This window comes from Thermobia domestica, chromosome 10 (assembly GCF_964235325.1).
Source record: "Thermobia domestica chromosome 10, izTheDome1.hap1.1, whole genome shotgun sequence".
Lineage (NCBI taxonomy): Eukaryota > Metazoa > Arthropoda > Insecta > Zygentoma > Lepismatidae > Thermobia > Thermobia domestica.
Window position 1 is genome coordinate 243,507,456 of NC_137463.1, and position 12,269 is coordinate 243,519,724.

The 12,269-nt window shown below is 36.6% G+C and overlaps 1 protein-coding gene across 1 annotated transcript in view; it reads left to right on the top strand.

The window, feature by feature from the left end:
- LOC145661881 (cadherin-AgCad1-like) overlaps positions 1-12,269 on the top strand; it is a 233,881-nt gene that overhangs the window by 112,135 nt on the left and 109,477 nt on the right. Inside the window, exons 15-16 of the mRNA XM_081727223.1 lie at positions 5,061-5,170; positions 10,552-10,800. Of these exons, the coding sequence (XP_081583349.1) occupies positions 5,061-5,170; positions 10,552-10,800 (359 nt within the window). The remainder of the gene's footprint in view (positions 1-5,060; positions 5,171-10,551; positions 10,801-12,269) is intronic.

The window sequence follows — 12,269 nt, forward strand, 5'->3', positions numbered from 1 at the left end:
AATAATTCAAAAAATGGATCAAAAGATTGCGATCTTGACCAATAATTAGTTTTTGGATCAGAAGCCACAAGTTTTTTTTTTTCGAACGGCCCAAAAATCGAGTTTTCGTATTTTTACAGAGTACGTACATCATATTGAGTTAAGTGATAGTTTGGGTTTGGCTCAGGGGCGTCATTTAGGGGGGCAGAAAGGGGCATTTGTCCCCCCTGAGTTTCAGATGTATATAGATTTTATCAATAGAATAGTAGTAAATCAGTGAAAAACGCGAAATTTTACGTATATCAAGGGGTCTTGCCCCCCCCCCCAAGCAAAATCTGAAATGACGCTCCTGTTGGCTACGCTATATATAGTTCTCCAGATAAAAGACTTACAAGAAAATTTTTGTTGCCCAATAATTAGTTTTCGGATCAGGGACCACAAAATTTTTGAACGGCCCCTAAATCGAGTTTTCGTTTTTTTTTTGTTTTTTTTTTAACGGAATAAGCACATACTACTGAGCGAACTGATAGTTTGGCTTTGGCTATACTATACGTAGTTCTTCAGATGTAAGGCCTACAAGAAAATTTATTTCCGAATAATTAATTTTTGGATCAGGGGCCACAACATTTTTAAACGGCTCCTAAATCGAATTTTCATATTTTTTACGGAATAAGCGCATCATATTGAGTTAAGTGATAATTTGGTTTTGGCTACACTACTGTATATGTAGTTCTCCGGATACAAGGCGTACAAGAAAATTTTTGGTTGAAATATATTGGATCTTTTGATCCAAAAATAAAGATCTTTTTTCCTAAAAACATGTATATTAATGAAATGCAAAATAAAGAAAAATAATGACAATATTCTTCTTCTTCTTTTAAGCACTACTTTTGATCTACAAGATGGTATCTGCTTTTGAATGTGTCCACATGGAGTATTTTATTAAGTGCTAAATCCGTAATGCCGTCAACATTATGCGCCCCACAAAGTCAACCTATGTTTTTGTAACAAAAACACCAACTTAAATTTCACACAAACGTTAACTTCAATCCATATTGTACTTATATTTTTATCCAAATGATGCCCGGAACAAGTTGTTTCCCTTTTTCTTTTTTTAAAGTTGTAACGTCTCTCTTTGGCCGTTACATATTTTCCTAAAGAGAATATTTTTCTGGTTCTGGAAGAACTCAAAATGGACGACAATCGGGTGAGCCTCGCTCAGGGGTTTGCGTAAGCATTTTCTTCCTTCCTTCTGCTGTGCACTGGCGTTTATGTCTATCTGTAATAGTCTTTTACAATCTTTTCATTTCTTTAGTAAATAAGAAATGGTGTACTATTATTTCTTAATCATAATAGTTATTTCCATAATACTATATTTTCTACAAACTAGTAATATTCAGTTATTTTCCTTTGTCTATACGTAATTGTTCAAACTAGCCAATCCAAGAGATAGGAAGTAAGTTGGCACGGATGCATACTTCCGACGCAAACTGGATAGAAATATGGAAGACTTACAACAGCTACGTATTATATGATCTGTGTAATTCTGATATAATTCGCTTGAATAATGAGTATCAACAAAAAGTTAGATTGTTTATAAAGGTCAATTGTTCCTACGTTATATGAACTATGGAAACAGTGGCGTATTTAACGGGGCTTTCGGGGTAAGTCCCCCGAAATTTTTTTAATTACATTAAAGTAAATGAAATATCTTGCAGAATTTTCAATTTCCAGGACTAAAGTTAGCGATGCCGCTCCCACCCCCGAAAACAAAATCGTAAATACGCCACTGTATGCAAGTAATATCAAAATAGTCCAGATGCTAGTGGATATGCAGAAAATTTACTACAAGAAAGCATAGAGTTCTTCTGATAATATAATAATACTGAACGCCTCATCAGTTTTACATATCCACTCTTTGTCTTCTGTTTTTTTGCACCGAGACATCTTTAAGTATGATAGGGCTATCACTGTATAATCCTTTTGTTCTTAATACACTTACTTTTAGTGACCGCCACACATTGTAATTGTTCTCTATTAGGAGTTCAATTTTGCTAATTTCACTCATTTTGTGCACTTGCTTTTAATATGTAAAATCAGTTACCCACACAGTAACCACGCTCTGCTACCAATGTGTTATCGTTGATCGGGTTTGTGAGGATGTGAAGTACTTGTAATTACACATAAATGCACTATTAATTCAAGGTGACCAGAACTTTTACTTTCAAAAACGGGACGCATACGAATCGGCGACGGCGGAGGGGGGGGGGGATTCCACACTGCATGTTGGGACTCAGAAGTGTTTTCAATTTACAAAATATACAAGTAAGAATGATAACACAGCGTTTCCAACTTAAGTAGAGCACAACAATACCTTTAACTACTTGAATACTCAGAATTCCAACTCAATTTCCCCTTGAAACACAGAACACTCAATTCCCATTGGAACGTTCAGAAGTTCTAGGCACGGCTGAACCTTCCCAATGAGTGTCGGTACGGAAGAGCGTAGAATTTGCATTGACCATTTATATTTTGAATAATAATTACGGGACAAAAAGGTCATTTTTTCTTAAAAACGGGACATTTAGGCGTCCCGTTTGAGATTCAGAAAAAAACGGGACAGCGGTTGAAAATAAGGGACTGTCCCGGCTAAAACAGGACGTCTGGTCACCTTGTATTAATTATATTTTTAATATCTTCTTGTAGATACGTAGATTTCTTCCACCTTCTTCTTTCCTAGTTACACATACAGAATACTCACTATAAGCAGTGACTCAATGTTGCCAACCTACAAACACTGTCAGGTAATATCATTTAATTTTAATTCGCTAGCTGAAATAGGACTCTCTTCAGTTGCGGGTAATTATCTATATCAAAGGAATTATTAATATTTTTTGGAAGATTAGTTGGCCCTGTAAGATGAAAAAGTCACATGTTTACGTATCTTCGCAACACAACAGAACGTGTAGCGAAAGAACGCTTCTAGATCAATGCTATGAAATAATTATACGTATCAGTTTCTTATGTTCTCCTTACTCCCAGAGCTTGAAACAACTGGGGGATAGAAAAGGGAGTACATCTGAAGTCCAGTGGTTTCGCTATTTATCTCATTTCCGAAAAATAAGCCGAGGTCTTACATTTCGAAAATCCATTAAGGTGCTTTAGTTCCATATGCTATAAAATGTGAAAGTGCACATGGTCTCTTTCTCTTCAATTCCACAGATTACCTCCTGTATCGCAGAATGCGTTATCAGTGTGCAGCATTGCCGCATTCTTGTTTCGCAGAAATGTCCTAGCGACTAAATGTCAACGAGTAATTCACCTCAATTACCTTTTGCTTCGGAGAAGGGCATGAAGAGTTTTGATAGCACCTCATGCGAAAATATTTGGCGAAAATAAAAAATACACCAACGTAAATCTAAGACAGAGGTGCGGCTCGGAATAGAGCCTTTTCGCGCAAGTTCAATCATGATATACTGCAATGAGAACAACATGCACAAACAAACACACACACACACACACTTACATGAAAAGAATACATTGAATAATGATGTCATGAGCCTTAATAAATTTAGTACTTATTGCAGCTCTTAATATCGCCTTGTCTTCATTGGAGTGTAACTTTAAATGAGGCGTCCCAGCCCGCGCCGTGTGGACTTTGTGGTGGGCAAACACCGTGCTCGTGGGTTTTCTCGGGGTTCTCCCGTTTCCTCCCACATTCTTCATTTCACCATTTCACTCATTTCTCATTATCACCGTCTCCTTTAGTCTAACAGGCATAACCGTGGGACGTTAAACTTAAAGATTTCATTTCACTTTTTTTAAATGAGGCGCCTATTACAGTATCAAAAGCCGCCAAATCTTTTTTTTTTTTTTTTTACCGAAATTGTGTTATATATCGCTTGTTATGTGTTTGATCTAAGGAATTCCATAGAAACAGAATTTTGTTTAAATGCTTAATATTTCATACTAAAAAGAAGCTAGTTCAAATATGGGACTTTGTACGTGTGAATATGGAGCTTCACTGCACGTTTTGCGAGATTACTCGAAACTAAGCGAAATGCATGTGGTAGATTTTCATACTAGGCGCTTCAAATATCCAAATGAATGCAATGAGATATTGCATTAACGTATGGAATAAAGCCAATCTCACCATACCTAAACTTTCTCTTAAGAACACGAATATGACTGTCTAAACGTCTCCACAATTTTCTCCGCAAAGTTAAATGGTCTGCTTCCAGCAGTCGCATTGACGAATCAATCTCGGACTGTTCTTGCTTCAAACGTAAAATGAATTTGTATATGTTCGGATGACTTTCTGTCGACTTGCTATTAAACTTGGAATGCCAATCCTCAGTATTGTTAGTGGTTCTTTCACTGTCATTATCAAACTGGTTCCATATTGTCTTGAAACATAAATAAAAAATATAATTAGTACAACGTAAGGAAACAAATAACAATCGAATAATAAAAGTAAACTTTTAAATATTGCTGTGCTTACGGGTGCAAGGATGCATTCTCTTCGTCAACATAGGTGTCCATCAAGTAATAAAGGAAAATTTGTGCCTCAGGAATGTTGAGTACATCATCTTGTATACATAGAAATACATCTAGCATATCTTCAAGAGGAACAAGGCGAAGTGCATGTATTTCAGTAAATATGTTAAATTTTAATGCATATTTTTCGTGCGTATTTGCATGCATAGCTTGGGGTTTGTTTTGCGTGGAAATCCGGGCTATAGTGATTGCAGTATTATGATGGAATCAATTTCTCAGCATCTAATACAAATATCGGCGTTTCTGAACATGTAAAACAAACATTAGCGTACTTTTAGTGGCGTACAGATTTTTTTTACAAACCTATGTGAAAAATCTCAAATTCTGCGAAACAGGAAAATACACGTTGGGTTCTTTTGTTGTTCTTCGAAACATGGCAGCGCTGAGCGTGAAAAACCAGTTTTAACCCTTTTCTGCGAAACAGGAAAACACGAATTCTACAGCTAATCTCAAAAACTATTAAATCCTTTAATAACAATTATCGAATATACCCACACTCACATATATTTTTCTGTCTTTTTCAGGTGATGCACTGTCGAACTACACAAAACTAACCGTAATTGTTGATGATGTCAACGATAACCCTCCAGTGCTTCCGAAAGAAATTGATATTCCAGCTGTGTCAGATAACTGTGTAAGTTAATTAATATCCGTAATTCAGTTATTTTTTTTCATGATTAATACCCAAAATGGGGTTAGAGTTACGAAAAGAAATCATTTCAATCCTCCACATTTCATTTTTTACTTATAGGTAAATGTAAAATGAACAAACAGAAGGAAAAAGGTAAAAGAAAATGTCATAACTTGAAATAATGTAATGAAATATTGGACCGATGTGATCAGTGTCAAATGCAAAGGAGGGGGGGGAGTTCGGGGACCCCCTCTGATTTGAGCATCATTTTCTATATTAAGATACATATGCAAAAATCATTCACGTATGTCCTGAAAAGATATGAAGTTAAGTGCTTAACCCCTCTCTCCTTTATTGAAATTCTGCGTACACCAGTGGATGTGACTGTTTCAATATTTTAACATTTCTTATCTCAAAAATAAAAGTCAGTGTAAGATGTGCCAGGCAATAACTAAACGCTTATCTTGTTTCTTTCTTGAATAATCAATTTGGATATGAAGTTCAAGTGTCGAAGCGCGATACTGAACTTAAGATCAACTGAGTAGAAGGTTGGAACCCGAAACATCCCGAAAGGCCGAAAGAAGCGCAAGCTCTGTCTATCATCTGCTTAGAGTAGTTTCGTGTTGAAACGCAAAAGTTCCGACATAAATGAGCTAACAGAAACTTGAAATTCCAGCTACCGGCAGTCATATTGCCAAGAAAGAAGAAAAATAAATGAATAAATAAATTTATTTCTTGCCATGAGAGCCAGAGCCGTGCCGTGGGGGGGGGGACGAGCGGGACGACAGCCCCGGGCGCCGAAGTAATGGGGCGAAAAATTCGGGAGAAAAATGGAAAAACGATAGGAAAAAATTGCTTGGAATATATGTATGGGGACGTCGTCGTATACTCTCACCCCGGGCGCTGATTTTCCACGGCACGGCCCTGATGAGCGCACACACAAAAGCAAACCAGAAAATGAGAAACATAAAATAAATAGTTGTAACAAAAATTCTATTAGCGGTAAATAAACTGCAAATGTCATGTTAGAAACACTATCGTTCAGAGAAACTTTTTTTCCCTTTCATACAAGCAAAGAGGCTGAATTCGTTTTTCGGTTAATGAGGGTTGTCCCTAATTCCCCCCTCAAAAAATATCTAAAATTTCTGGCAAATATCAAACTTCAAGACAGTTAAATTCTGTTATAATGTAATGAAACATATGCAAGATTTATTAAGCGTAACATATCAGAGAAAATCAGCACATTAGAAACAGGGAGGGGGGAGATTAGGAATTAGATTTCTGGAGTTTCGGCATCAATTGCCATATTAAGCCGTCATGTATGAGGGATGACGTATGAGTAATGATCACACTATCCGAGGAAAGGGAAGGAAGCTGTACAGGGATCTGTATGTTAGGTAGTATCTCTGCATTTGCCTGATGTTAATGAAGAAACCCCTTGAAAACCTTTCTCAGGGTGGCTGATCTGAAAATGCTTTCATACTTTTCCGACAGAGTCAGAGATGGAGTGGGTCAGTGGGTAAGTGGGTCTAGTTTTCCGAGTGGGTCGTGGGTCAACAGCATGTGACCCACCACCCACCATGACCCACTACGACCTACCACCCACCGTGAACCACTGTGACCCACCACCCACCGTGACCCACTGCGACCCACCACCCACCATGACCCACTGGGGCCACTGCGACCCACCGACTCAGTATGACTACCGACCAACTCTGCTCACTGCATTGTAGACAGTATTTTCTGAAGACTGGTAAATTTGTCTTCGTTTTACTTTCAGGACCTTCATTTCCCTTCCTTTTCCATTTGTTACTGTTTACTTACCTGAGGTGAGTATATCTACCCAAGTGAAAAAAGAACTTCACGCACTTTTGGATATTGATATTTTTTATTGTAATAATAGCAATAGGACTTACACTACAACTTGGCTTGCGAGACCTGTGAGTTTTTAGAGGAGCTAACTACTGGAAAAAATATATTTTTGAATTACTGTAATATATAAATTATTATATAAAAAAATTGAATGTAACTATGTGTGCCTGATCATAACGGTCAAATTGCAAAGTCAAATGAAATTAGGGTCTACTTTTGGTATATAGTTAGGCCTTAATCCATACTGGGATGTTATATTGCTTCCATTATAATGCATAATATCCTAAGGAGGTAGTGAGGATCCGAATTTTTTGCGAAAAAAATAGTATCTCGCACGTCGTTAAACTTACGGAGCTGAAATTCAGTGTATTGAAAATTAATAGAATGTGTCCTAGCATTTTTTTAAATTCTCCTTTATGGGGGGAGGTACTTTCTATATATGGAAAATTGGTAGTGAGTTCGTTTGTAAAAATGATCGAAAACGAACGATGTTATTTAAGAAAAAATCAGGAACAAAAAATACAGCGCTTGGCTTCATATATTCATTGCTTTCTACTATAATAATTGCTGAAGCTTATGTTTATTATATGGAGCGCTTACAGCACAGGACAATCAACCCTTAAAGTTGTGAGAAAAATAGACATAAAATTTGTACTGTAAGCTTAATTACACGGAAATTTTAAGTTTGGATTGTACTCATAATTATATGGAAAATTTTATACTTTTTTCCCCTTTACGTTGGTTTACTTACCTTGATTTGGAACTTTCAAATTTCACCCTTTTTTCCACTGAAAAGTATCGATAATTCAACAAGGAAATAATTATACTATGATAATTTAATTGAAATTCATAGTAATTTGGCTCATGGCAAACAGCAGTGTGGTAATTGAAGGGGAAGAAAGAGGGAAATTCCCATTCACCTCTGAATACTTTCCAGGAACCTCGTTCCCTTTCGCTTTCTAGAGAGAGGAGGGAACTTGTTAATGGCATCAAACCTTCATGTGTAATTACAAAAATTAAATTTATAAACAAACAAGATATCATCAGTTTATCAGGCTTTAATTGATAATTTATTCACAAGATTCCCTATCGAAAGCGTGATAGATGAAGTTTCTGTTCTCCATGAATCGACATTGCTAACTGACATGGTCGATATGGAAAAGATGTTGTATGGTGATAGAGAGATGATACTTCTTGCTAAGTATTTCAAAACTGACCAAGAAAACAAGTTATCAGACTTAAGTCTAACAAGCAGATTGTCGATGAGAAGTTCCAGAAATCGGGTAGAAGTATTATCAATTTCCACGACAGAGTGCGAACGGGATTTTCCCTTATGAATTTACAGATGACTGATATTAGAAATAGACTAAGTGCTCAAACATGATCTAACTTGTTGTTCATCAATGTTAATGACCCACCGCTAGACAAGCTAAAAGTAGACGAGCTAGTTATTTCTTGGCTGAAGGATGGACATCATTCCGCTGCGGATGATTTACCACGAAAAAGTTACCAACAGGAAATAAACCCGATTTCAGATTTGTTTTAAGGTGGAAAATGTATACTTGTATTACTAATGGTTTATTTGTGCTATTCAACTTTGTACCTAATTTTTAGTAAGTCTCTTCTTTGCTTTAAGTAAACTACTTTGAATAAATATTCATAATAATTGTAATTATGCATATTTGTAACTTAAATAAATTTAACGTGGTATTTTAGTGATTACACAAATTACAATTATGAGCATACTTTATGGAGATGCTCTCACATAGGGTACCCGAGCACCTTTATACACTATGAAAAACTGATTTTTCAAGTCTTTTGTGAGAAAAAAATACTGTGAACTGAGAAACCATAACCTTTTCCATATTGTACAGGGGTATTTTCCTGCGAATAGAAGTTTCTTTTGGAATGTGTTGAGAAATTAACACTTGCAAGAATACTCTCTTAGTACAAGTATATTTTAGGCACACACTAATTACCCCCCACCTCGAAGTGCTTCAATTTTCTCACTGACAAACACTTTACCATATTATATCGTAAAGGTCAGATCCACCGTTACTGTAACAGAGTGGTGCTTGAGCGATTGACTAGAAATTCAAACTCCGATTAGTGACAATTTCACAGTCTTGTTTTATTACAAGTGTAAACTCTTTAGTCAGTACAGAAGAGGCCGTGGATCGTGTTCAGAGTTGATGACGATGGATTTTGGTGAGTCAGAGTAAGTCACAGTGGATGAGAAAGGTTCATGGTGGGTGGTGGGTCACAGTGGGTCATCGTGGGTGGTGGGTCACGGTGGGTCATCGTGGGTGGTGGGTCACGGTGGGTGGTGGGTCGTGGGTCACGGTGGGTGGTGGATCAGTGGGTCGTGGGTCAAGTTTTCATTGACCCACGCCAACTCTGGACAGAGTGTCCCTACCGGGAATCGAACCCGGAACCACTTATACCAAAGACAAGAGTGTTAGCGACTACGCTACACGGGGCCACAACTACCACATTATAAACTCGAGAAAGATCAGCCTACAGTCGAAAACCATTCAGGTACATTGACCCAAAGGACACACAACAAATAATAAATGAAGTCAATATTGATTGAAAATGTTTGGTTTTATTTGTTAAATCTTAAAACCACAAACTGAACGTAACTGGAACAGTTGAGAAGTAATTTCGATTAATTGAAATCATGTTTGGATTCCTTACTCTGGAAATAGGGGAGAGGAACATTAAAGTAGGACCTTACTAGCTTTCAGAGTAATTTCCTTTCAAAACAAAGGTATTACATATTTACAAATACAAAACAGCCATATCAGGCAAGCACGCATTTTTTCTTATTGTTTTCATGTTTTATCATTTGTTTTTTATCTTTACTATTTTCTTAGAACCAATTGCAGATAATTGAAAAGTTAAACAATATATATATATTAGGGATGGGCAAAACCGGTTTCTAGAAAAAATGAAACCCGAAAAACCGACATTTCGGTTTTCTCCAAACACCGGTTCGGTTTTTCACAGAAACCGGTTTCGGTTTCCTCGAAAACCGATTTCGGGTTTCTTCAAAATCGGTTCGGTTTTCACCGAAACTGGTTTTGGTGAAAACTTCAGGAACACACATAAATCTATTTCTGTGGAAACTGATTCGGTTTCCGGAGAACAAAGAAACACTATTCTGGTCACAAATAGAACAAATTTTGGAAAAAACCGGAACCGGTTTCGGTGAAAAAACCGAACTGGTTTTGGAGAAAACCAAAACCGTTTTTTAAAATTCAAAAACCGAAACACTATTCTGGTCACAAATAGAACAAATTTTGGTAAAAACCGGAACCGGTTTTGAAGAAAACCGAAATCGGCTTTGAAGAAAACCGAAAACGGTTTCGGTGAAAACCGAACCGGTTTTTGGAGAAAACCGAAACCGTGGTTTTAAAATTCAAAAACTGGTTTCGGTTTTTCTAAAAACTGTTTTTTGTGCCCACCACTAATATATATAATTCCAAATGTTATGAACTGATTTATTTTAGGGAACATCATGTAACGGAATGCGAATATATGAAGGTTTGAAAGCCGATGATGATGATGTGACAGAAGAGAATAGAGTAATCGACTACAGTGTCACTGGTATTTGGCGTCTTCAAGACAACAAACTAATTGAAAGTACGAAGCCATATTTCGATGTTATGAAGAAAAACAAAGAAGATAATATTGTAGATATAATTGTAGCTACTGACCTCAGAGATGCTTGTACCAACGAATTCACTATTGAAATCACGGTATGTATAAATAGAAAGAAATCTTAACAATTTTGAAATAATTTTTAAATGTAAGAATGTAAGAGAATGTAGAGCAATCCTGCTCTTACTTTAGGGTTGCCAACTGGCAGATTTTTCATCGGCAATTTCCTGTAGAAGAATAAATTTGATTTTCCAAATCCAAAATTGTCACGTAAAGATTAATATACTTTTGTTAATCTATTTCGACAATTTGAAAGAAGTGGCAGTTACTGGTAAATACAATAAAATAATCAATGCTGATTTCAGTTTCTCATTCATAGCACACTGTATCTATTAAGTTTATTAGTGAATGTACTAGGGATATGCAGAATACATGTGCTAATGCACTTTTGTTCACAATAGTATTTCATTCCTATGGATGGGTCCAAACAGAGATACTTCACACTTAGACTTATATCATAGGGAATTTTGAGGGGGTGCCGGTTTTTTATCTTCCAGAGTTGGCAACCCTAGCTTACTTGCTGGAAGAGACGTGTTAAGAGCAGGGGTGGACTGGCTATGTAAAAAGGGCGCGGTCACATACTCTGGGAGGGCGCCGTCCATCCGAGGCTTTCGCTTGTGTAGAATACCCCCTCCTAATAAAAGGAAGAGCCGGGGGCTTCCCCTGGTAGTACACAAAAACAACAAAAGATTAAGTACCTATTGCAGTTAATCACGATAGAATTATACAAATTCAATATTTTCATAAATAAAGATACTTTGAGTACTAAATATATTAGGCCTATATAAATCTGCACACTTTAACTGAGACTACAAAAATCACACCAGTGGTTTAATTTCTTCGGCTACATTTGTTAACAGCCTAATTATAACTGAAGATTTGAGTTAAGTTTGGGGTTTATGCTATTTTTCATACTTCTGTCCTTTTCATCATAACATTAACTTATTTTTCATCTATTTTTAAAACCGTTGATAAAAAAGTATACATGAAACATTTACTACAAATTAACAAAAGTAAATTTAGAATTATATACCCACCTAACAAACAAAGAAATTCAAAAACAAAACTGGAAAATGAAAGTAAAGTCACTGCTTTATGCTTGAAGGAGCTTTATCCAATTCGCGCACTGAGAACAATGATTCCAGATGTTCATCTGTAAAGTCTTGAACGGAGTCTTGTTTTTATGTATCTGAGCTTTGAAAATGCTCGCTCACAGGACACTTGTGTTGCCGGTAATGTATGGAGATACTTATAAACTTTGAATAATTCTGTGTAAAGTCTTGAGTACATATTGTGCTGCAGAATCACATCGAAGGCGCACTTAAAGCAAGAATTGCACTTCACTCCATCACATTTTATAGACCTTAAATCCACAATATCGTCAGTCGGCCCCAAATATTCCTCCTCATCCTCCATGAAATCTTCAGAAAACTTGTCCTCTTCAATCAAATCTTCAATCGTACGAACCTCAACAGCTTCTTGATTCTTTTCTTGGTTCTCATAAGGG